This window comes from Chelonoidis abingdonii, chromosome 11 (assembly GCF_003597395.2).
Source record: "Chelonoidis abingdonii isolate Lonesome George chromosome 11, CheloAbing_2.0, whole genome shotgun sequence".
NCBI classification, from domain to species: Eukaryota; Metazoa; Chordata; order Testudines; family Testudinidae; genus Chelonoidis; species Chelonoidis abingdonii.
The window spans coordinates 38,586,309-38,611,827 of record NC_133779.1 but is presented as its reverse complement, the minus strand read 5'-3'; the positions used below and the strand labels follow the sequence as shown (position 1 = coordinate 38,611,827).

The window sequence follows — 25,519 nt, the reverse complement described above, 5'->3', positions numbered from 1 at the left end:
GCCTCCTGCTTCATTAACAAGAGCATGGGGCTCATTCAGTCATTTGATCAGCTCAGTTGACATTGTGACAGAGGACTCATTCGGGTGGATTGATTTTCTGATGGGGTTGTATGCAAGTTCGGGATGGGGGCGGGGAAGGGGCATCTGCTTTTGCTGTTGTCTGTCTATATGGAGTGTGTGTGTGTGTACACATACACAACCAGGTCGTCAGATGGGTTAGAATGGATGACTCTTTATTTTTTACTCTATGATTTTTGAACAACTTTCTAGTGCGTTTCAAACGTTAAGTGCTGAACACTGGTAGAGTCTCATTACTATTAATTATCGTTTGTATTGTGGTAGCACCTAAGAGCTGAAGTCGTGGGCCAGGATCACTTTGTGCTAGGCGCTATAGAGATGCAGAACAGAGTTTAATCATACTCCTTAATCAGTACATGGGAGGCTATAAGGGGGACATCAGAATAGCTGCAACCCAAAAGTTAGGTTTGATTTCTTTAAAAAGAATGGGTGGTGGTAGCTTATAAAATTTAAAGAAATATTTCAGTGGCTGCTGCTGCTTTTTTCACGTCATCATAAAAGGCCTTTGCTTGGATTTAATAATTCCCTTGCAGTGTTTGCAACCCAGACATTGCAGCATTGGGCTGAGGCAGAAGGTGGAAATTGACCAGTCTCTCCATTGTCCTAGCTAAATGAAGCAGAAATAAAGAAAGAGCATAAATAGGGAAAATAAATTTGATATTCAAAGCTCTGATCGTTTTAATAACCATGTGTTATGGTGACATGAGTTAGGGACTAGAGTATTAACCTGGCCCTCTTGTGTGTGCTTTCAGTGGGCAGAGGCGATGGTGGTGTTCCAGCAAGCGGCAGACTATATTGGCTTGGAGTCTCGAAAGTCCTTGTGGGGTCAGTTCTGGTCAGCTCATCAGCGCTTCTTCAAATATCTCTGCATTGCTGCTAAAGTCCGACGCCTCGTTGAGCTTGCCAAGGAGGAGCTGGCAAAGGACAAGGTATGGTATTAGAAACCAGGTGCAAAGGGTCAGTACGCGTTAGTCCAACGACATCCGTTATGCATCCCTCAAGATCTCACGTGGGCATTCAGGTGAATCATCACCGGTGATAGTCATCTTTTGACGCCTGTTGTCATTCTGCAGAATAAAACCACTTTGAATGTTGAGGCCCAGACAAGCGTTGTATAGAGCACAACCTCTGTACAAACTGAGGAGGGTAGGGTAAAAGTCTGGAATGAGGGTATTTTCATGCACTTGGACACTAGTCTGTGATTGTGTGTGGTGAAAAGGCAGCATATATCTTCTTATATCCTTGACCTAAAGGCGTCTAGTCTCCGTAGGTGAAACCAGGATTACAAGTGTTTAATTTCCCATAGTTCAGAATGAATGTTGATGTTGCTTGGCACTGTTTTACGGTAAACATGAGCAAACGTACGTGAAACAGCATTCTGAGTCGAGTTAGAGTTGAAAGATGTCCTGGATTCTCTAGCTCTGCATGGTTAAATACACTTGGCATTGCATTCATTTGACTGGGCGAAAGAGAGAGGCTGGGGAAATCAGTTAGTTGGAATAATAAAGCATCATAACAATGTTTCTTAACATCGTGGCTGCATGTATAACCTCAGGCACTGAGAGACAGAGTCTGCAGCAGGAGCCCAGTTTTAGGGCCAAGATATTACTGTGTGTATCTGGGAGAAGTTGGGTTGGATGTGGAAGGTGCTGGCAAGCCATGAAACGTAATCTCTTCTGGAGCTGATAATGGTTTGCTGAGAGCGTTGCTGCCCAGCAAAATGTAGCATGGACCTTATCTTGCTAATACACGGCCATGCTGCCCTTCTGATTTCTCCCCAGTGTATTGTCATCGGGCTCCAGTCCACTGGCGAAGCTCGCACCAGGGAGGTCTTGGACGAGAATGACGGGCACCTAAACTGTTTTGTCTCCGCTGCAGAGTGAGTTTAACCCCCTTGTGCTTTGAAGGGCAGGAATCCTGGGCAGCTCAAAGGCACAGTGAAGCGGGCTCTGTACCAGGGCTGCTTGCACTTTGTGGTCCTGTGAATGCAATTCCTCAAATCCTAAATGAGCTTCACATACAGAGGATACTGTTTTAAGACACTGTGTGTCCAAAGGTGACTTTGTATGCTAAGAACCTTGAAATCTGAATGCAATGCCCTTTCCTGCTCTTCCACACGCAGCTTTAGTAATTGTGTGCACACGAGGACAGCCAGATGTGCAATAGCCTGATTTGTGCACCCACATGCAGGTTTGCATGGTCACAACAGGCGCATACACATTTCTGTGGGAACTTCCATCTCACCCACTCTGAAAAATGCAACCCTCAAAACTGTGAAAAGAGGAAAAATATTTTTAAAGGTACAGGATAAGTGAGCAAGATAATCTGATTCAGAGACAGATCTTAGGGAGATTTTACAAACGTGCTGTAAGGTGAGATGGCACCCCTGGATTTTGGACTATCTCTTTTTGTCCCACCAAAAATCCTGGTTTCAAGACTGTTGTCTTTCAGCATCCGTCCAGAGCAGAACATAGTATTAGACTGCCTTATCCCAGTAATGCACTAGTTTGTGGTGGTTTGATTTATGTATTTCTATGTCCGTTAATCTGAGAGCTGACTGTACTCAGTGCACAGTCAGCTATGGATGATGGGGAACATCTTAAAAAGCACTAAGTCCCATTTTCCAAAGTATCCTGGGCACTGTAGGAGCCTAAATCCTTGGCTTTCAATGAGACTTAGGCACCTAACTCACTTAGGTGCTTTTGAAGATGATCCCCTATTCCATGAACCCAGCTGCCTCTGCACATTAGGTGGCAGGAAGCCAAGCTGCCTGACTGGGCTAAGACCCAGGTGAGTTACGTTTCCTTAGGACCTGTGCAATCAGCAGGGCTGCTATTAGATTATTTTTGTTTGCATCAGTTTTTATTGCTGATGAAAACAACCGGAGCAAACTAGACTTGGTGTGAGCTATCGAAGCGCCAAGCATCCGTGCTCTTCCAGGGTATCTCAGTTTTGGCCTAGGCCACGCCAGGGGCACCAGTCCAGATACGATCCCACTCACCCAGAGCAAATACTCACTTATTAAGTGCTGTAGAATTGAAGCAAGTCAGGCTCCAACAGCTAAGTTGATTTCTGACTTGAGTTGGACATCTGCCTAACATAGGCCAGAAGAGGTCGTAGTAGAGCTGGGGGTCGCAGCTTCTCAGGGGGTCGCAAGGTTATTACATGGGGGATCGCGAGCTGTCAGCCTCCACCCCAAACCCTGCTTTGCCTCCAGGATTTATAATGGTGTTAAATATATAAAAAAGTGTTCTTAATTTATAAGGAGGGTCGCACTCAGAGACTTGCTATGTGAAAGGGGTCACCAGTACAAACGTTTGAGAACCCCTGTACTAGAGGATCAGAGTGGTCCCTTCTGACTCCTTGTTCAAAGGTAGTGCTGTTAGCGACCGCTTGTGCTGGCCAGCTCTGTCCCTCCTGCGGGAAGGTGTTTACTTGCTGGGCAGTACCATCTCCTAATGTGCCTGCTTCGCAGTGTCCGATGGCAACTTCCTGGTTCTGAAGCCTTTCATGAATGGAGCGGGGGGGGGGGGGGGGGTGTTCTTAGGGGAGTGTGTTTGCAGTAAAGCAGTTGCTGACAAAACAAGGAGGGAAGGACTGCTTGCTGTTTGTGCAGGGGAGTCTATAAAACTTTGTTAATGGGGTTCCCAGTGGAGGAGAAGGAGAAAACACAGATGTTCAGAAGAATGGCAAGCTGGATTTCATGGCAAGGAGACTCAAAACCTGAATCCTGGCTTGAAGGAAGCAAAATGACTCTCAGCCTTCTCTGCGTCTCAGCTCTGTACCCAGAGCCAGTCCAGCACTGAGGGCAAAGGGCCTTTCCAGTACTGCATAATAGCTATTGTTTAACTCCCACTCTGGTCGGAGAGCCCCTCCTCTATTCCCCAAATACCCCGTCTCACAGCAGGTGGGAATCATGCCCATACCTCTCAGCTGTTGCTTTCAACATTTGTTTCAGCCCAAGCTCATTCAGCGCTGCCTCCTCATTGCACATGGGCCCAGTCCCTCCCAGTCCAGCCAGCATTGAAGCATTTACTCTCTTGTTTTCAGTACAGCCCGCAAAAGCATCCATTTGATTTCCACCTCTTCTGATTTTTCCATCCACCTAGACCCAGAGTGTGTTCATGTTTTGTCACTGGCCTTTACCTTGCGGGCAAGTAGTTCAGCTTTAGGTTAATCAAAGCACATTCGTTAGACAGCCGTGACCCAGAGTCTCCGCCATTTCAGGCAGGTCAGTTACATGGCACAGGGTTGGAACCGCTAGCCCACATAACACCCAGAGAAAATGTTGGAACGTACTGGATTTTGCAGTAACAACTTCCAAACATAGAGAGCGTCACATTTAAACCTTGCTCTCAGTTACTCTGACATTTGTGCTGTTTTGGCCTGTCCCATGGCAGCGCGATGCCCGTGGCATTTTGTGTTTATATTGCAACAGCTCCGTTCAGCAGGAGTAGCAGGCAGTCTAAAGCAGAGAGCATTTCTCACCGCAGCATTCACTCCGTGTCCATACTGTAAGGCTGAGGTCCTGCTGGAGCGAGCCAAGCTCTCTTGTTTCACTTGCGCAGTTTGCCATCAGAACCCTCTGGTGAAATGCAGCCTCCTCCTCTCCATTCGAGTTGCCGTGATTCCTCAGATCCAAGCTGTACTAACTGATAATTGTTCAGACTCACTAACAGTTAGAGAATGCTTGGTTTAGCCCATTTTCCCATTAAATATGTCGATCTCTTAAATACCCATTGATACATTATAACCAGTAGATGTTCCTACTCCTGGTAGCTAGAATAAATTTTGCATCTTACTTTCAGAGGCGTCTTTCTATCACTAATTCAGAAGCACTTTCCTTCAACCAAAAGAAAGAGAGAAAAAGGAACTGGCATTAAAAGAAAACGTAAGACCGCCTTCCACCGCCCAACGTCTGACCTCCTGCCTTTCCGCCTCGCCCCAGCTACTCAGCCTTTTCGTCTCCTTTTCCCTTCCCCACTTCATGCTTTGCCTTGGTTTGGGTTTGCCCTCCCTTAGATCCCTTGCTACAGTCTCTCACCCTAGGCATGTCGCTAGTTACAGCTCTCCATGTCATCTTTCCCCCCTGCAACTCACCTCCCTTCCACCAAATCACTTCCTCGCCCCTGGGATTGCCCAGTAGCCATGCCCTTTCCCCCTGCAATGCAGACTGCTAGACTGACAGGCAGAATTTGCTAGACTCCCAGCTGCACATCTGAGGCCCTCTTGCAGCAAGGGGTTTTTCTCTTCTGCCCCTTACATATAGGGTGACAGGTGCCCTGGAAAATACTCAGTTATCTACCCTGTTCCTAGCTGCGGCTGCAGGTAAGAACTGTCTCCTGTACCACCTGTGTTCCCTCTGTGCTGGCTTCCTTTGCAAGCAGGTTGGACCCTAGCTCTCATGCCCTTGGTGACATGTGGGAAGTGGGATATGACAAAAGGGGGAAGAGGAGAGAGTGGTAAAGGCTGATTTACAGAGATTGCCCAGGCAAACTGCTGCATGGGCACCAACTGCTGGGGTTCCCTCCCAGCTGAGACCAATGGATCGGTAACGTCTTGCATGGCTGGGGCATTTCTCACTGTGCTGGGAATTCAGTCCTGATGCGACTGGTTTTCCTTCCTGAAACACCAGTGCACCAGCCTCTCTCTTTGCCTAAAGATTTTCCTTTAGGGATAGCTAAGCCTGTGGGTGCTTTCCCCACAAGGGGAGAAGAGGAAAGTAGCTGCAATTCTGCTTTGCTAACACATGACCAGGTGAGAGCAAGGTGCATTTTGCATATTGCCATGTGGCCGTCTTCAGCCTTGGTAAAAGACTGGCTCATTCTTCCTCTCTCTCTTTTTCCCCCATGCCCAAACATCTACCCCTCTCTCTCTGATCTGCCTTTCGCTTGGGGCAACCCTAGCTCCCCTGTGACCTCTCCTCCATTCTCTGAGCCAGTGCTTGCTGCTCTGTACTGACCTGCTCCGCGGGCACCCTTCCCCCCCATTGATGTGGCTCGCTCTCCCTCACAGGGAAGCAGAAAGGCCGCTGTGCGAAGTCCCTGAAAGGCATGTACGACATGGCGAGCGTGATCAAGATCAGCGACGACAGCAGCACTGATTCGGAGGTGGGGCTGGACAGCGACTTCAACTCCTCCCCGGAGTCCCTGTTCGACAACGACGACGTCATCTTTGTCGAACACACCTACAATGGCTTCACATCCGAAGACAGAGGTGAGCCAGGCTGGTGAGCTGGGCATAATCCCTTCCCAGGCCAGGGACAAGCCAGGCATCTGGGGGAGGTCAGGGGACAAGGGTCCAGGCTTATCCTGGTCTCGTACATGTGCAGAATAACATTCCAAATGGATGTGACCATGGCTTTGCTTAGCATCCCACGTGGGACAGTGACGCTGGAAATCTGATACAGGCACCTCTCATGGTGTCTCCCCAGGGACAGTGAGGGTCCTGTTATGTATGGGAGTGGCCATGCTTCCTTGGCAGGGATTGGCCGGCTGTTGGACCCACCTGCTCAGAGCCATTCCTTGTGCCTCTTTAGGGAGGTTGAGGAAATGGTACCTGCAGACTTCCTCCCCTCCATGTTGTTCCAGGCTAACGCAGACTTGCTTGGCTATCCTGCACTGCCCAAGTGGCGTTGCCCTCACTCCCATGGTAAAAGCAAACTGACCTTGGTATAATAGAACGATTGGTTTGTAGCTGATTTATACCTAGTTGTGATCAGAGTTGAGGGGTGGGGTGGAGTGTGGAATACCAGCCTGCATGAGAGATCTGTCCTGCTGCACACTCATCAGCACACGCCCAGTAGCAGTCCTAACTCTCTCAATCAGACCCCTCCTCTCTTGAGCCTCAATCGGGGTCGCTCTATGCTGGTTCTTCACACTGGTCCCAAGCTCTGTGGCTGCTGTGTCCTTGCCATCCCCTGGCCGGATTCTAAGCACCTGCCTTTCAACATTGCAGGCATTTTGCACTTGCCCAGGTCCCAGAAGGATATGCATGGCCCGGGAGTGCTAGAACACGTGGAGAAAATGAAACAAGACCTCCTATCAAAAGTAAAAGCACTGGGAAAAGAGCTACCTCTCAATACCTTGGATGAGCTGATCAATCACTTTGGGGGCCCGGAGTACGTGGCAGAGGTATGTCATATTATGGTCGCCTGGCATTGGGCTCAGTAGCTCAACCGCTGTTCATGGCTGTAACCACTAGAGGGTGCCGTAAGGCCAGCCCTTGGAGAGGTTGCGTTGTGCTCCCAGCCCCACGGGCACATCTGGGCTCTGTGGTTCACAGCTGAGTGGGCAGCCGCTGGCTAACATGGTAGGTCCTGCGGACTAAGGCCATGACTACGCTACTACTTACATCGGCAACACTTATGTCACTCGGGTGTGAAAAAACCACCCCCTTGAGTGACATCAGTTTCGCTGACAGAAGCGCTGGTGTCCACAGCTCTCCTACCGACAGCTCCTCCGCTCGTTGAAGGTGGTTAAATGATGTCAAAAGGAGAGCTCTCCCCTGTCAGCACAGGGCGGCTCCGCGGGAGATCTTACAGCAACGAAGCTGCATTGGGACGTGTAGACATGGCCCTAGTTCCCGACAGTGCCTGGCCGGTGTGTGATGGTGGGGTAGGAGGAGCTCTCTGAGGGATCCTCACCCCATTATGCTTTTTGCAATATTTTCCTCACCTTGAGACCCTGGGGTGTAACCTCCTTCTTTCCTCCTGCTACTTATTTACTGTGCTCCTGGACTAGTTACTTCACTGCCGCAGTTTCCCTAATTGTAAAAAATAGTCTCCAGGGCAAAAATTCCCTTTGGAAGCAGTTTATTGCTCCAGGTCTGGCCAGTATAGACCCCTGCCCATGTGTCTGCTGTAACATTTACTTCCCAAATGCTCCATTGCACCCTTGTGCCCCCACTCTGTCTCTCTGTCTCCATTAACGACCTCTTTTTTCCCTGGTGGGCCATGAAGATGACTGGCCGGAAAGGCCGGGTGGTGAGCAGACCTGATGGCTCCATCATGTATGAGTCCCGGGCTGAGCAGGGCCTCTCCATAGACCATGTCAACCTGAAGGAGAAGGAACGTTTTATGAGTGGCGAAAAGGTGAGTGAGGCTCTGAACCAGAGGCCCCTGCAGCTGCACACTGGAGAAGCTATGGATTGGCATAGTGCGCTTGTGGGTGGCTGCATAGGTGCCAACTGTCCCAGGTGCTGGTGGGTGCTCGCCCCCGGCCCGCCCCACCTCCACCCCTCCTGCCCCTGCCCTGCCCCAGCCCAACCCCTTCCCCAAATCCCCACCCTGGCCCCTTCTCTTCCCCCAGCGTGCTGCATTCCCTCTCCCCCCTCCCCCAGTGCTTGCCGCCGCGAATCAGCTGTTTTGTGGTAGGAAGCACTGGGAGGGAGGGGGGAGAAGTGGAGCCGCGAGTGCTCAGGGGAGGAGGCGGAGGTGAGCTGGGGCAGGGCGGGGAGCTGCCAGTGGGTGCAGAGCACCCACCAGTTTTTCCCCATGAGTCCCTGTGGGCGGCTACCCCAGACATATGATGGGACCTTGCAGTCACTGCCTTGCCTCAGATGTGTGTGTCTGTCTCAGTCAGTCCCTTTGCACTTCATCCCAGAAGCCTGGCACTTGACCATTCGCTTTCCAGAGGAGAGGTGGGTGTGACTGTAGAACCTAGAAATGCTGCTCTTGCAGTAGCCAGAGGGGGCACTGCAGACTGTCATGTGGGATTGCCTGCCCCAGGCTCTGAACACACTGCTGAACACCTAGGATGGAGGCCAAGGATACGGATCTCTCATGAGTAAGGCAGAGCACTAGACAGCTGTGCCAACACCTCAGGCCCATAAAACGAATATGAATTGTGCCGGCTTGACCTGACACGGAGGCAGGGGGCCTTCTGTGGATCAGGGTGGACTATGTCCTGGGATTTCTCTGGGCGTGCCCCTGAATGCTTTCCATGTAGCCGTTCTCCCAGATCTCTGGGAATGCTATTGCGTCTCCTCACTCCTCCTGTGTCTCTCTCAGCTCGTAGCAATAATCTCTGAGGCCTCCAGCTCAGGGATCTCTCTCCAAGCAGACAGGCGGGTGAGGAACCAGAAGCGCCGGGTCCACATGACACTGGAACTGCCCTGGAGTGCAGACCGAGCCATACAGCAGTTTGGTAAGTGCCAAACATTCTCAGTCACTTTCTCCCTCTGCTCATTGGCTACAGGGTGTAGTTCAGCCCTGCAAACGAAACACCCTCCTGGCCTTGTTCTGAAGCCACAGGGAGCCCAGTTGTATTCAGTGGCACAAAGGGCTGGCCCCAGAAACGTGGGGCTCATGCAGCCTGCCAGGCAGCTGTGATCAACTTTCCTTCAGGGAAAGGTGCAGAGCTGTCCTGGGGTGGGGGTGGGGTGTAGTTGATAAAGGGGGAGAAGTAGCTTATCTGTGGGACAGAGCACTGGGCTGGTGCACTGGCTGCTCCCCCCAGGTCCTATTCTGGGTCTCATCTTGGTGCCTAGGGGACACTTGTCAATGCCAAAGAACCTTTGAAAGGCTCCAGACTGGAATCACTAGGGATGTTGCTTATATGTAGGGGGAAGTGAAGGGCTGGACTGGAGTGTCAGCTCATGGTGCAACCTGGATTGGGATGCATTGGCAGAGCTGTGTGTGTGTGAAGCTAGCATGGCACCCGACCATGCTCTGTGCCTGGGGTGAAGCAGCCTCTCATCACAAGAGCAGTAGAGGATATGAATGTACAGCTCCACTTTAAGACTCAAGTGATTTTTGTGACTGGCCACCCTGCTGTGATCCTGGAGAGGTCAGGGCAGCAGCCCTGCTCTGGCAGTGCCAGGTGGGACGGTCTGGCAGCACAAAGCCGATGCAAGAAATTATATCCTCCTTCCCCAGAAGAGAAGCGTTGGGTTTGGTTTCAAAGCCAATAGATGCTCTAAGGGAAGCTGCCTTGTTTGTCTGTGTTTGCCACTTCCTTCTCAGAAGCTGTTCCCATGATCATGTCAACTTCCACGTCATTCATCCCCATCTCTCTCCAGGTCGAACACATCGATCAAACCAGGTCTCTGCTCCGGAGTACGTCTTCCTTATCTCTGAGCTGGCAGGGGAGAGGAGGTTCGCGTCCATTGTCGCAAAACGCTTGGAGAGCCTCGTAAGTGCCCCAGAGGATGGATGGAAATAAAACCCAGGCTGGCTCTGAACATTTCTGAGTGACTCTGCTTCTGGGTCACCTCTGGTCCCGAATAGAACTCAGACGAGGGATTGTGTCACCCTGGGCTGATGTGCAGCCACCTCTGTTGCGAAACAGGGAAGCTGTTAAACAGCCTGCAGAAGAGGAAGTGAAGAGTACTCTACGTAATTGGGATGGCAGGGGAATTTTGGGGAGATAGAATATAAACTGGGACAATGGAATTTCCCAACAGGCAGAGGAGTTAACACCCATTCTTTTCCAGGAAAGAAATAGACTCTTTAATGACCATACACTATCATTGCCTCAGTTCAGTATTTCATCATTTCTAATGAATCCACGAGTATCTCTGAGTGTTAATATACTAGCACCTCACTATCTTCCCATAGTATTTCTGTGTACCGACTTCTGGTGAAACTTGCTCTGCTTTTAAACCGTCCCTCCCTGATTATTTGCTCAAATTAAGGGAAAAACCTACATATGAAAATATAGGTGGCGTGTAATCTAATCTCTGTGTTTAGGTTGAACATCATATCTCACACGCCAGCCGTGTGGCACATGATGCCTCCAATATCTGGAAGAAAAGTGGCATTTTCCAGACATCAGAGCTGGCTTGTGATAATCCCCAATCCTGGCGCTTGTGTTGAGGCTGATCAGATACAGCCCTCTAACATGGGGTCACCTTAGGAGTCAGTCTTTAACCAGGGGTTCGCTGAGCTTCGTTATGGATGCAGTTGCTTTTCCCATTGAGTCTCTTCCCCAGCCTTTCTGAACAGCTGTGTGCTTTGTCTCTTCTTCCAGGGTGCTTTAACTCATGGAGATAGAAGAGCCACTGAATCCAGAGACCTCAGCAAGTACAACTTTGAGAATAAGGTGACCGTTAGCGATTCTGCATAGTTGTTTAGCAAGCTTAAAATAATCAGCACACTCCTTTGGTAGGACACTGAGCATGGCCAGAGCCAGTGCTGGGGTTCACAGGTCATGGCAGATTAGGCATCTGGTCTTGAGAGCCCTGGGAACAAAGCTCTTGGTTTTGGCACAAAATACAAACATACGGAGAGCATAAAAGAGAGCTTTAGAGACTTCAGTCCTCATAACACCCTGCAGGAAGGGGAGAGGTGTATTCTGGTCTTATGTACAGGGAAACTGAGGCAGAGATGCTACATGACTTGCCTACATGCAGAAAGGAGTTTGGGTTAGGGCCAGGACCTCATAAGTTCCCAATAATAATAGTAATGCCCAGCTCGTATGTAATGCTTTTAATCAGCAGATCTCAAAGCGTTTTCCAAGGGAGGTCAGTATTATCCCCATTTTACAGGTGGGGGAACTGAGGCACATACCGGGGGTGACTTGCCCAAGTTCACCCAGCAAACCAGTAGTAGATCTGGGAAGAGAACGCAGGTCGTCTGAGTCCCAGTCCAGTACCCCATCCACTAGGGCACACTGCCTCTCCCTCCTGTGTTTAGGCCTTGCCTCTCATAGGGCTGGAAGAAGACTCATGGGTGAGAGCAGCTACCTGACTTGGGTCTGTACCCGAACACGTTAGTTATCCAGCAGGTTCTTGATGGACGTGTTGCTGGTGGCTGCATTTACTTCAGCATCTGCCAGGATGTCTACGTGCTTCCCACCCATTGCTGGGGAAAGCAGCATCCCAGATCCCTTCTCACTACGCACTTCAGGGGTGGAGATCAGAGGACAGAGCTGCTCCCCACCCCCATGTGACTCTTCTCTCCTTTCCAAAGTATGGGACCAGAGCGCTAGACAGGGTCCTCACCACCATCCTCAACCAGACTAAGAGCAAAGTGCCTCTGCCCAAATATTACCAGGAACGAGAGGCTGAATTTTTTCAAGGTAAGAACATTAACTGGGGTTTCTACTTGAATATGCTTCTTGCTGGCTCAGTTAGCGTGTGGTAGGGATAGATCACTGCCAGGAAAGCTGTAACGGGCACGCGAAGCCATTCACTGCCCTCCTCCTGCGGGGAGAAGACACCAAAGGGACCAACAGCAGGTTGACATGGACAGCTAGAGACAGGAGCGGGGAGAGGGGCAGCACTCCATAGTAAGTGAGGCAGAGGTTGAGCCAGGCGTGGGAGAATGCAGAGGTGGGATCTTTTCTTACTGAGGTGTCACAGTTCGGGCAACTACACCTATATTTCCCCCTCATGAGCCAGTAAAGGCACCCACTTTAGGCTCCTTCCTGCTACCTGTCTTGGGTGGAGACTTGTGCCTCTCTCCCTCCTGACCGGGGTATGTCCAAGCTGCATAGTTTCCTGCCTACGCTGTGAATTTCCCAGCAAGTCGGACTGCCTAGGCAGGCCTGCTTTGCCTTCCCCTGAGAGGCCATAAACAGCGTAATGGCTCCCGGTTAGAAAAGACCACCTCGCCCTTTCTGAGCAAGCACATTTATCCTCAAGGTGAAAGCACAGCAGAGAAGATCATTAACGTGGGAAAAGAACTTTCACTCCTGCTAATAGGTTTACCAGAGATCACCCCAACTCCCGCTGGTAGGATTCGGTCCTTCCAGCCCCACACAGGGGATTTTCAAGTTAGCTCGGAACAAGCACACAGACTGCGCAGATCAGCCTGCTCCTTTATGCGACTTGTGCCTTTGATCTTGTCCTCATGTAACAGGTGATCTGTAGACAATGGGTGTCTCCTCGGGGGGTAGCACCAGAAGGGCAGGGAGCGGGAAACCCACTTTACTTGTTTGACCCCACAGTTCATTCTTGTCTAGCACATTTGTTTCCAATAGTCCCTTGATGCTCCTGACACTTCCCAGGGTTTACCTCGGTCACAGCTCCCCCCAGAGAAGTTACACACCATCCCACCGTAATACGTCACATTTTTAATACAAGGGACTCCAAAGCTACTTCACCTTAATGCACTACGGCTTTGCCAGGAGATTGCCCTCTCTGTCACCGGGGGAGTGGCCATCTCAGCAAACCAGGGAAGCAGCCCTGCAGCAGGACTGCTGAGATAAGGGGCTTCGTGGCATTGGGGTGGAGGCCACATGGCAGCTCCCAACCTTCAAGGCACGTGCTTCCCCTTCTGTCATTCTAGAAATGAAACAAGGTCTCATCTCAGTCGGGATCTGCTGCAAGGAGATGAAATATGGCTACGTATCGGTGGAGAAGGGTAAGCCTGGAATCTTTCCTCCCCTCCCTGTGGGGGGACAGGCTAAGGGACGCAGTTACCGTAGTGCATGTTTGCTGCCGTCCTCCTGGCCCATGTCAGACTTGTCCTGTAGATGACACGAGACGCAGCACTTGGAAAGCCGGAGGGAAGCTCTGCAGGTGCTTGGCCAGCAGAAGCAGAGCATCTTTGCCACTCTGGTCTGCAGGGCCCAGCCTGACTAGCAGCCAAGCTCTGGGGTCCCTGGCAGTGTTGGCTTCCAATGGGTCGCCCTGTCAGCTCCTGGAGAAAGCAGAGGTGCTCCCCGGCTCTCTGGGGTGGTGGAGGGAGGGGGAATTGTCACTGAGCTGCTCAGATTCCCTTCCCTGAGCTGCGCTCTCCATTGCAGACTGCTCCATAACCAAGTTCCTGAACCGCATCCTGGGCCTGGAGGTGCACAAGCAGAACATGCTCTTCCAGTACTTCACTGATACCTTTGACCACCTGATTGAGAAGGACAAGAAGGAGGGCAAATACGACATGGGCATCTTGGGTAGGAGAAGGGAGGGGGGGAAAGCTCCTCCCTGCTGGGAGCTCACTGATGTCATGTCCCCGCTGCTGCACCCTTCAATGGCCAGCGGCTTTCTGTGCCAGATGCTGGGTGTGACTGGGCTGCCTACGCTCCGGGCATCCTACACTGCTTGCTCCCTTAGCTCTTGACCTGGTCTGAGCTTCACACTCTGGTGATCCCGCCCCCGGCTGGACGTTGAGACGTAGGGAGATTTCCATGCTACGTCAGCACCCATCGGGAGATCAGGATTCGAACCCCAGCCTCTCTAGCCCTGCCAAGGCTTTCGAGTGCTAGGAGCTTGCCCCTGTGCCTCAGCTTACACGGTGGGTTACTGGGAGAAGATGTTAGTGCCGTGACTCCATTCGCTAATCGAGGGGAAGGGAGCAGTGCTCTGACAGGCTCCGCGCCTGCCCTAAGCTGGAGAGGATGGATGGTGAAGGGGAAGATGGGGGGCCCTGGCTGGTGAGAAGCCTGCGCTGTGCTCTCTCTCAGGAAGGATGCTTGGGACGGGCTGGGGGGAACGACCTTCCCAGAATGAAGGCCCAGGACACTCTGGTGCCCAGTGTGGGTTTTCTACAGCAGGACAAACCCCAAGAGAAGAGCAGGCTGCAGGGCAGCTGAGGGGCCTGTGGGATTAGGGATTCTCAGCTTCCCCGAATAACCCCCCAGCTGCAGGGCCCAGGCCTGATCCCCTGCCCTGCAGTGAACATGGGGGAGTTGTTGTACCATAAGGGTTGGCTGAACCAGTGCAGGGCTCCTAGGGGGCGGGGCTGGGAACCTCAGCGGTAAATGGAGGTGGCCTGGGGATGTGGCCAGGCTGCAACGTGGAGCTCTGCCACTCACCAGAGGTCTAAGGGCTGTTTCCTTCTGCTGCCTCCGCAGACTTAGCCCCCGGCGTGGATGAGATTTACGAGGAGAGCAAGGAGGTTTTCCTGACCCCGGGGCACCCTCAAGACGGGCAGGTGGTGTTCTATGAGGTAAGGGGCTAGGTAAGGTCTCTGCCAGGGCACATAGCCGCTCTTGGGCACCCCTTGCTCCAGCTGTTGTTCCTGGCCTGGATCTTGGTTGTCCTTGTCCAGGAGTAGGCTGTGCAGCCGCAGGACGGAGACTGTGTCCCACACGCTGGTATTGAAGTGGTGCCAGGGGGCCCTGATCAGCTAGGTGCTGTACACAGGAGCCAAGGAGAGTCCCTGCCAATCAGCCCATCCCCATCCTAGCACATGGGTACTTCAGCCACCAAAGTGTCCTCGTCCCTGTCTGGGCACGGGGGAGGCACCTTGCACAGCCCCAGTTCCCTGAGCTGAGCGAGCTGGCAGGCATTCTCGCTGGGTCTCCAGCATGGCACTTCCCGGACGCTCCCAGCCCATGGAGAGTGTTTTGGCAGCGATCCCAGTAGCGCTCTGCCCACCCACTCCCCTTTACACAGACCCTGCATTCGCCCTGCTTCCCATCTCACATCATTCACATGGCAATGATAGCAATTGCTTCCATGGTAGAGTCACCCGGGGGAAGCACTGGCTGCAGTGTAGCATCTAGAACTAGGCACACACGGCACAGAGCACAGCCGCTCTGGCAGGAGCCACAGGCTCACATGGCCCAGGCACCCTGTGGCTTGGGCCCCTTGGAAGCCGATGCTGCTCATCTTTAAGCCAAGGAGGTAGAGGGTGTGTGAGTGTGTATATATGAGAGAGAGCGTGAGAGGGAGAGGGGGACACTCCGACACCTGCCATCCATAAAACACGGGGCTCTCATTTATCCTGTTAGATCAGCGTCGACAGAGGCCTGAAGTGGGAGGAGGCCTACGAGAAATCTCTCAAACTGACAGGCACCTACGACGGCTTCTACCTCTCCCGCAAGGTGAACTCCCCAGTGCCACCAGAGCTCCTGCCCCACACATCTGAGATGGGCTCCAGCGGGGGCATCTGGTTTTGGCAGCCAGCAAGAGGCCAGTTGCAATGATCGATGCCTCGCTGACCAGTCACCCGGGGCCCAGAAAAGCCTATGAGGAGCTGCCGTTTCATTTCGCCCAGTGGAGCAGGGGGGTTGACTTCATAAGGCCGAGGGTGAGGGAGGAGGGGGATTGTAATGGGAGTAACAAAAAGATCCTTGTTACTGGAGCCATCTCCGCTCAGACACTCATTCCCCGCCGTGGAGTGAGCCCAGCTCACAGCAGAGGAGAGAACGGGGGAGGCTGCTGGCTGGAATTCCCCTGCCCCCAGTGTATGGCCGCTGCAGAGCCAGTGTCTCCATCAGCCGCCCCGCTCTCGGAAGCAGGGGTGCAGACATACGTTGGAAGCGTGGCCCTTCTGGGTAGGTGCCGCGTCCCATCTGCCCATGGCACACGTGAGTGTAACTGTGTAACTTGTGCCCACAGATGCGAGGCTGTAAATACACCTGCCTGCTGGCAGAGCAGGGCCGCGGGAAGAACTTTATCCTCTACAAGCCCAACATCGGCAAGCAGAGCCAGCCCGAAAGCCTCGAAAGCCTCTTTAAGAAGTACCGCCAGGTAGGTGGGAGCCACAGGAGGCAGCTGCTGCCCTTCCCCTCCATCCCCTGCAAGGCTGAGCGGGAGGGACGCTGCCTGTGCCCCGGCTTCCCTGTGCACATGGGAATTGTAGCTGATCAGGGAAACTGTGACCCAACCACAGTTGGGGCACAGGGAGAGTCCGTGGGGCTGAATGCTCCCCTGGGAGCGAAGCTCTGCAGGCACATGGTTCTGTAGGCACAAATGTAGGGATGGGCTCTGCCCTCCCAGAGGCATGCTCAGCAAATCTCCCCCGGCACCAGCGTGGGGCTGAGCTATGACACATCCGTCCCAATTCTCGGCAAGTCATTGTTCTTCAGACTCGACGCTGACGCTCCGGAGGGGTACGGCAGGCACCGGGAGTGGAGCGCTGGCATGAGGCGGGTTGGCTGCCCTTTGCCGGATGCAGAGTATTGGACTTGACAGCTCAGCGCTCTGCTCCCTGCCTGGCAGAGCGTGTCTGGGCATTGTTTGCTCCCTTGTGTTGAAATGCCAACACTGCCATCAGCACAGGGGAAAAGGGAAAATCAATCATACCTTCCACGCTTGCCCTTGTCTAGCTGCCATGTGCACACCTCAGTGTGCCATGTACTCTGATCAATTGAGCCTCTCGACGCCCCTGGCAGGACTCAGTGTTCCCAGTTTACAGCTGGGGAGACTGAGGCACATGGGTGCTGTGACTTTCCCAAAGTCCCCTCACATCTGGCAGAGCTGGGGATAGAACCCAGGTGTCCTGACTCCCAGTGCTGGGCCTTAGCCCTCCACCACCCTGAGGAGAGTGGAAAAGTCTAAGTTTGCCTCTGGCGGTGTCCCTTGCAGGTGCGGCCTGAGGAAGCCAAGGAACACTGGGAGAGCAGCTACCTCTTCTCCTTCACGAAGTGTAACCATGCCGTCTGGTAAGTGATGCCCAGTGCCAGAGGGCCTGGCCTACTCTGGGCTCCCTGCTGAGGAAGCTCGAAGCCCTGTCCAAACGGCGGTAGCTGCTGCTGTCTCTGGCTCTGCATTAAAGGGTCTTCACCGCTCTGCGTGACCCTGCTTCTTCTGTGAGCTGCTTTGCCTGGCCTGTCCCAGGAGTCCCCGCTAATGCTGCAAGAGCTAGACCCCTGCTTCATCCTCCTCCTACTCACTCCCCACCCCCAACAAGCCAGGGGGAAGGAAGGGCTGCTCCCAGGGCAGGGGCTGCTGGTGACTCTTGTTCTCTTCCTCTCTGCAAACCTGAAGGAACAGAACCTGCAAACTAATCCAAGAGGGAAAGGAGTGTTTCCAGGGCATGCGCCTGCGCCGTTACTACATGCTATGCGGCGCACTGCTGCGGGTCTGGAGCAAGATCGCCAGCATCATGTCGGACATCACCAACACCAGCTACCTGCAGATCGTCCGCCTCAAGACCAAGGAGAAGAAAAAACAAGTTGGTGAGTGCAGGGGTCAGCGTGCCATGAGCCCAGCGTGGGGGTCGGCGCTGTGGTGGCAGGGAAGGGGAAGGGAGCTGCATGCTGTGTTTCAGAGGGATGTGGTGGGGTTCCTGGATTCCGTTCCTTTTCCAGGCAGAGCCCTGCATGTCTCTCTCCTCTCCCCAGTGCTGACCGGGCAGCTCTGTAATTAAGGAGATCCTGTGGGATGAGAGCAGGAGAAGTGTGTAACTCCCAGCCCATTCACTTTGCATGCTCCAGGCCTGGCCTTGGCATGGAGCTGGGGCTCTGTATCCCTTGGGTGAAGCGGGGAAGGGGAATTAGCCCAGCATTTGGGCGTGACCCAGGCATGTGCACCCTCTATTCAGGTCTGAGCTGCCTGGGCTGGGTGTGAAGGCAGGGCTGTTGCTGCCCACTACAGTCCTGCCCCCTGGCACCTTCACTGCAGGGGCTGCAGATGCCATTACACCAGTGCAGTCTAGGAACCTGGCTGTGGACCTCCTGCTGTCTCCTCCCCTGCCAAGCCCAGGTGCACCCAGCTCCTAGGACAGGGCTAAAGAGCCATGGAGATGCAGCTTGCCATGTAGGCAGTGAAACTGGCAGCCTTGCGGGGAGGGGCTGAGGGATGCAATTAGCCCAGACGCTGGGTCCCACTCCCAGGGCCCCTCACCTGTCTCCTCCCAGGAGCTCAGGTGCCTTGTGGGCTGACACAGCATGTTCCATCTCCCAGGGATAAAGATCCCCGAGAGCTGCGTCCATAGGGTGCGGGAGGAGCTGAAGCAGATGGACGAGAATGTGAAGCAGAAGCATAACCACCGGGCTCTTCTGGCCCAGGACCGGAGCCTGCCGTACTCCATGCCACAGCATGTTCTACAGCAGCCCCATGACCTCTGCCAGCCTGTGGCCGGGCTCCTCCTGCCCAGACACTCCATGCACCAGGACGAGATCCTGGACTTGACCTACAGCCCTCCCAGCGACAGCCTCTCCAACCTGCCCTTGAAACCCGACCCCCTGGGCACTTTACACTTCCAACCGGAGCCTGTTCTCCAGTCACACCAGCAGCACCGGATGCCCTTGCATTTCAGTCTCCCTCCTGTCTTCGAGAGCCCAGCCCCAGCTCTGGCGGGGAACATGCCCCTCAACCCGCCCGCACACGATCACATGCCTCTCCCCCATCCTGACCACCTGCAGACACTGCCACAGCAGCAGCTGCCGCAGCAGCAGCTGACGCCGGAAGACTTAGCCCAGCAGCAGAACATCAATTTCAAGGAGGTGCTGGAAGACATGCTGAGGACGCTGTACGTGGCCCCTCAGGACAGCGCGCTCTCCCAGGAACGCCAGAGCGTCATCCAGTTCACCAGGCCCTTTGAACACTTCTGAGGGGCCAGCTGACGGCCGGGATGGAGCTCAACCACAGGCGCCGTGCCCCTCCCTAGCCTCTCGCCTGCCTGTCTTTGGCAGGAACGCTGGTGCGGAGGGAGCCTGGCTCTTGTATTGCTTTGCAATGACCCGCGTGTCTCAGTTCGGGGGCAGGGGGATCGCGTATTCCTTACAGCAAAGTTTATTTATATATAATATACAGCCACACATGTATAGAGTTGTACATATCATGTGTATAAAGGGGGTGTGGGGGTAGCAAAGTGCTTTTATCACAGAGCTCAGCTGATCGGGACCCATGTCCTCTGCTGTGAGATGGACCTGCTCAAAGAACTGCGCCCAGGTAGGACAGAGAGGAGAGCCACTGACGGCTCCAGCCCCTCCCCACACCCATCTCCACACTGACTACAGAGTTGAAAGGCCAGGATTCACCCCCCTCCCCCTGGGGCGTGTGCAGAAGCTGCTAACTGCAGTGTCCGCAGATGGAAACGTTCTGGCCCCCAAAGCAATCCTATTACCAGAGTGTCAGTGATGGCGAAAGCCGTGGTTCCCAGCTGTTGTGAGCAGCTTGGCTGGGTCAGCTGGAGCCAGGCTCATACTTGGGCTCTTCCATCACAGCCCTGGAGCTTGGTGCCGCCCGAAACACCAAAGTCTTGAGGGAATGGGGGGCAGGCACTTGGGCCTAATACAGAGATGGGGACCGTGGGGGAAGTGACAGAAGTCCCAGTGCAGGCTGGGAACCACTGAGCTAAAGCATCTGTGTAGGATTGGGTGGGGCCAGCTGGAGAGAGATTCCTCTGACTATAGGTCACACGCTCGCTCTCTGCTCTCCAGTCAGTCCAGGCCATCCCTTTCTCTTGGGAGGGGAAACTGACATGCTTTGGGCTGCCCTGACTTCCCCAATGGGATGGGGGGAACAGCTCTTCTGCACTAACGTGCCCACTTGATCAGTATTCAGCAATGAACTCCTTAGCCCCTGGCCAGCCTTCCCATCATCCTCTTCTGCCTGATGGCTGCTGGCCAGCCTGCACGCTCAGCCCCAGGGCTCCTTGTGGTGGCGGCAGCTCCAGCATGGCCGCACTTTCCGAGTCTTGCTCTCTGTCGCATTCTCTCATGGAGCCAACTGGTTAGTACCATTCCAATGGGCTTGTTCGCAGCTGGGCTGCGGGGCCAGGCCTGAGTCCAGGAAAACAGGAGGGGCCCTGTATCTGGATCTTAAAGCTCCAGCACAGGCCACAGTTGATTTCAATGCCTGTTACAGCCGGCTCCACTTTGAATACCAAAGAGCAAACTCCTGCTTAGCCAACCTGAGCAGAGCCCCCCGCAGTCTCTCCAGGGCACTCCACACCCTTCTCCTCCCACCAGCAGTAGCCCTGAGCAGAAGCACTGCGGCCTGTTGGACCAGTAGTTTGCTAGGCTTCATGCTGCAGAGGGCTGCTAGCTTTACACAGAACATATGCAATCCAAACGGAGAGCCACACAGCACCTCAACAGCGACACTGCTCCTGGGTCATGCACCTGCTTCAAGCGAGTTCTGACATTGCAGCCGCCTCTGACTTGGGCAGTTCTGTAGTAAACCTGTTTTTTTATTTACTCAGACAATGGTTTTTGTTTCGTTGGCAGTGCATCCCTGTCAGCCCCGGGGCAGAGAGTCTGTGCCCGCCCCTCCCTGCTGGCAGGGTTCACCTGGCTGTGCTGTAACCCTCTTCTCACTGCCTCAGCCATTCCCATGTTCCTCCTTTTTCTGAGTCGAGTCATCCTGGCATTTCCGGGAGCATGCCCAGCGTTCTGGAGGGGAGGAAGTGTGACCCCAGTGACTGGTCCTGCCTCTTTAGCACGCAGAGCTCTCCTTGCCCATCACACGCCCGTCCTTGGCTAATTCTTACCAGACACAGCAAGTCCCTGGGGGGTGTGGAGTGGGGGAGATCTGCGCTGGAGCAGAGCCGTCAGTGGGATCTGCCCAAAGCTCTAAGAGGAGTTAATGGTGTTGTGGGGTGTTCTTGCCCCCTGCAGAGAGATCCCCAGCCACAAGTGGAGATTTCAGTGATTGTCACCTGATCTGTGAGTTTAGCAACCAGCTGCCTTCCCTGCGTGACTCAGTTTCCCCATCTGTAACACAGGGATGTGATATTCCCCTCCCTTTCTAAAGTGCTGTGACCTCTGTAACCCAGTGCAAAGTATTGGGAGCACGTACTGCCTGGGGGACAGGGAAGCACCTAGTCTCCCAAGCCAGTGAACCATGGTCTCCTTTTCCCACTTCACTTCCTTCCCCTCCCCTGCACACGGTAGGTCCTGCTCTCTAAGCCAGTCCAGGTGTGGTCTCTGGCCCTTTCTTCTGGGGTCCTGTGTCTTTTTACATCCTTTGCCTCTCCCTGCCCAGAAAGGAGGAGGTGGTTTATTATTTAGATTTCAATAGTGCCCATAATGTGCTGAGCAGGCCCTGCCATTCCCCCACTTCCCTGGAGATGGGGGGCTTTGCAGGGGCCAGTTCTGAGTAGAATTCTAGATCTCTATGCCCCCTAGCATCCGACTAAACACCAAAGATCAGAAAAAATCCCCCAAAACTGGAAGCCCAAACTGTGAAGTCCAGATGACATGATCCACTGTTTGGCAGGCAGGGGCGGCTCCAGGCTCCAGCACGCCAAGCGTGTGCTTGGGGTGGCAAGCTGCGGGGGGCGCTCTGCTGGTCACCGGGAGGGCAGCAGGCAGGCTGCCTTAGGCGGCATGCCTGCAGAGGGTCCGCTGGTCCCGCGGCTCCAGTGGACCTGCCGCAGGCACGCCTGCAGGAGATCCACCGGAGCCGCGGGACCGGCGACCGGCAAAGCGCCCGCTGCGGCATGCCGCCGTGCTTGGGGTGGCGAAATGTCTAGAGCTGCCCTTGTTGGCAGGGATGCTCCTATCCTTGGTGGTGCATTTCCGACCCCTCAGAATCTCTTTAGTTTTCTTCCTAATTTATCACCTAATTGCACTAACCCACCTCTGTGCTGAGCTGCTGGAGAGCCCTGCACTGCGCTGCGTGTGCACAAGAGTCCTGTCCCGTCTTGTTCCGCACGTGCATTCACCCAAATTGCCAGGGAAGGGGCGATTCCGCCCTGCTGGCCTCTTCTAGGCAGACAGCAAAGATGCCCCTTGTGATCAGAGAACATCCCTTTTCCAGGCCTAGATAAAGGCAGGCCCCTCCCTGGCTCTATTGAATACACTCCCCCACTCTATTTATAATCTCCCTGGATTCATGACACTCAGAGAGAAGCTTTGAAAATCCTTGGAACCCCTGAGCCCTTATTTAATTTCTTTGTCATTCATTTGGGCACCTGTCAAACTCTCAGCAAAAGTTTAAAAAACACACCAAGAAAACCAATTTCAAACAGGCGTAAACTCAGGAATAATCCTCAGGTGCTCTCTTTCTATCCGCCCACGCCAGTGGGTCCCCCCAAAAATATGACCGGGAGTTTTATGTGGTAGTTCTATTGCTGTTTTAATTCTAAGATATATGCAATTCTTCTCTCCCAATCTCTGGAAAAGACAGGGCACCTTCAAGAAAATACTTCCCCCGCCTGATCCTGTGTTTTTGTCAGGGTTAATAATAAGTAACAGTATCTTTTAACTAAATTATTATGCAGTTGTCCTACTGATTGTATGTATTTTTTAAATGAATTCTTTCTCCTTCCTTACACCTTTTTGTTAGCACTTTTTAATCTGCTTGTTTGTTTGCCTTTGTTTTTCTGTATGTATTTATAATGAATTGAGATGTATATATGTAAAGAGATTTTTTTTTTTTTTTTTTAGAATATGTGCCTTTGACTAATTCTTAAATTTTCTACTTGCATCAGAAGGGTAATTTTTGCATTCTGCTCAGTAAAGATGGAAAGGAAGCCATGCATGAGATCTGTGTAAGTCCCAGCTCTGTGTATGTGTATGTGTCTCTCTCTCTCTTATCTAGATTTGTACTCACCCAAGGCTCACCTTTTTGGGAGCTAGGTAGGCAACTGGAGACCGTGATGATGGGCAAATGTATAAAAACCTCAGGGTGGGACTTGGTGGTGGATGTGATTTTGAAAAGCCTTGCCCAGGTTGATGCATGGGTTACTGACTCCAGCTGACTCTCTTGCTGGTAGCCAGCCCCAGAGCTCCAGGATCTAAGACCTCGTCTACACTGGGGACTATGCTATTTATCTCCACTGCTGATAGCAAGGGGGAGAGCCCTACTGCAGTCAGTTGTCTAAATGGCAAGGGGCTTAAAACACCAGAGCCGATGGTAACCTACATCCTCTTGGGCTCCTAGAGCTGCTGTCGCCTAGTGTGGACATGTCTTACAACCAAACGAAGCCTTAGTGGCAGGAGGCCCTAGTGTCGCTCAGTGGACAATGAGAACTGCATTACCCTGAATCAGCAGTGGGAGTGGAAGTGGGTTGACTGTGTTGGGACGAGGGGGTGGGATTCTACTCTGCAAAAATTCCCGGCACCTGCTCCCAGCCTGTCCACCCTCGTGAAAACAGTTCCTGCACATGCGCGTGCGCACACACACCCCAGTGTCTGCAGAAGTTCTCTGATCATTAGTGACTCTCTTCCCCCGCCACCTCCCATGTGTCTGTGTTGAGGGCTCCTGCATTTTCCTCACATTCCACCAAGGGCACCCACCCTTGTCTCCTCAGATGTCACCTCTTGGGCAGAGACCCGTGTCTCTCTCCGATCTGACCGGGATTTTCCAGGCTGTACAGTTCGCTGCCTACATTATGAATTCCCCAGCAAGTCCGACTGCCTAAAAGGGCAACGTCTCTGCTTTGCCTTCTCCACACAATTATAAACAGCCTAATTTCCCACAGTTAGTCCATACCATCCACCTCTTCCAAGCACATTTATTCATAAGGTGAAAACATGAGAGAAAACACATTAACACAATAAAAGAACCTAATTGCCTGCTAACAAGCTCACCGGAGATCACCCCAGCTCCACCCAGGGCTCTGGCAGGAGTCAGTCCTTCACACCCCGCCCAGGGTTTTCTGTGGTTACATGTTCAAAACACCTTTAACTCAGAACAAGAACCTCCATGAATTTGAGTCTCCCTCCTTTATCCAGTCTGGGTCTGCTTTGGAGAAACCAGGCATAGATAATCAGCCAGCCAGGCATTCTCTCCCCAGGGCATAGCTTCAAAAGATGGAGTCTGAAAGTGAGAGTTTGTATTCCCCTTCTGCCAGCTATTTCCTTTGGTGGGCCTGCAAGGTCTTGCTGGTCTGGCACATTGTTTCAAATAATCCTTCGAAGTTCATACCACATCCCAGTGCTTATGCTGGCCATGGCTCCCCCTTAGAGAATTTACACACAGTCCCACTGCCAGACATACATTTTGCTTTCATAATACATCTCTACCCCGATGTAACGCTGTCCTCGGGAACCAAAACATCTTACTGCGTTATAGGTGAAACCACGTTAGATCGAACTTGCTTTGATCTGCCGGAGTGCACAGCCCCTCCCCCCCCCCCAGCGCTGCTTTACCACATTATATCGGGGTAGAGGTGTACCATGGACTCCACAGCGATTTAACCTTAATTCAATCCAATCTCCCAGAGATGTTTTAGGAAATTACCGTATCTGTCATGACATGTTTATATCCAGCACCTCTGGAAGGAATTGATAGCACAATCCTCTGAATCAGAGACTCTCCACCCTGGGCTGGGGAAATCATGCTGGCAGCCACCATGTTTGGTACATGGTGGCTGTCTGTATGGCTTCCAAAAGCACCCCAAGAATACCCTGCTTTGGAGGGCCGGCTGGGTTTAGCTCCCCTCCCATGTGCTCTGAATGCTGCTCCTGCTGTTTCCCCTGCCAGGAGGCTCCAGGCTGTTTGCCCTGGCTCTGCTGGGTGGTATTTGATGGGTCCTTGTGACTGTTACCATCAGAGGACGCTGCAGATTTAGCACCTCCCATTAAGGGGAATGTAGCTCTTGTATACAAGGTAGCAAAGTTCCTTTGGGATGCACATCTGCAACTAACCCCTCCAGAGCTCAGCCAGGCCTCTCTACAATGGATTCCCTTCCCTGGGCAGAGCATAGGGCTGTCACAGCAGCCAGACTCCAGCAAGGTCACAACTAATCCCTAATTGGAAAAGAGGATCACTGATGCCACAGTGTATCAGTCCTGCTTAATCTCTGCTGTCCTAGCCCAGCGGGGAACCAGCCTGGCAAAGGCTTGATGCTGAAAAGTGCTTCCTTTCTCACCATAACTGAATAAATGTTTGGACTCGAGTGCTGGTCTCTCAGCCCAGGAGCTTTTGCCCTATA

At 53.0% G+C, this 25,519-nt stretch overlaps 1 protein-coding gene across 5 annotated transcripts in view; it reads left to right on the top strand.

The window, feature by feature from the left end:
* The window catches only part of SBNO2 (strawberry notch homolog 2), a 123,083-nt gene extending 99,959 nt beyond the window's left edge, over nucleotides 1-23,124 (top strand). For all 5 annotated transcript variants that reach the window (XM_032787839.2, XM_032787752.2, XM_032787604.2 and 2 more), the window contains 18 exons: nucleotides 831-1,007; nucleotides 1,860-1,957; nucleotides 4,887-4,969; nucleotides 6,094-6,294; nucleotides 7,036-7,211; nucleotides 8,039-8,170; nucleotides 9,089-9,224; nucleotides 10,099-10,211; nucleotides 11,049-11,120; nucleotides 11,990-12,098; nucleotides 13,310-13,384; nucleotides 13,770-13,913; nucleotides 14,814-14,908; nucleotides 15,696-15,788; nucleotides 16,306-16,437; nucleotides 17,275-17,351; nucleotides 17,677-17,867; nucleotides 18,595-23,124. In XM_032787839.2, the coding sequence (XP_032643730.1) occupies nucleotides 831-1,007; nucleotides 1,860-1,957; nucleotides 4,887-4,969; nucleotides 6,094-6,294; nucleotides 7,036-7,211; nucleotides 8,039-8,170; nucleotides 9,089-9,224; nucleotides 10,099-10,211; nucleotides 11,049-11,120; nucleotides 11,990-12,098; nucleotides 13,310-13,384; nucleotides 13,770-13,913; nucleotides 14,814-14,908; nucleotides 15,696-15,788; nucleotides 16,306-16,437; nucleotides 17,275-17,351; nucleotides 17,677-17,867; nucleotides 18,595-19,244 (2,754 nt within the window). In that variant the 3' untranslated portion in view covers nucleotides 19,245-23,124. The remainder of the gene's footprint in view (nucleotides 1-830; nucleotides 1,008-1,859; nucleotides 1,958-4,886; nucleotides 4,970-6,093; nucleotides 6,295-7,035; nucleotides 7,212-8,038; nucleotides 8,171-9,088; nucleotides 9,225-10,098; nucleotides 10,212-11,048; nucleotides 11,121-11,989; nucleotides 12,099-13,309; nucleotides 13,385-13,769; nucleotides 13,914-14,813; nucleotides 14,909-15,695; nucleotides 15,789-16,305; nucleotides 16,438-17,274; nucleotides 17,352-17,676; nucleotides 17,868-18,594) is intronic.
* The last annotated feature ends 2,395 nt before the right edge of the window (nucleotides 23,125-25,519 follow it).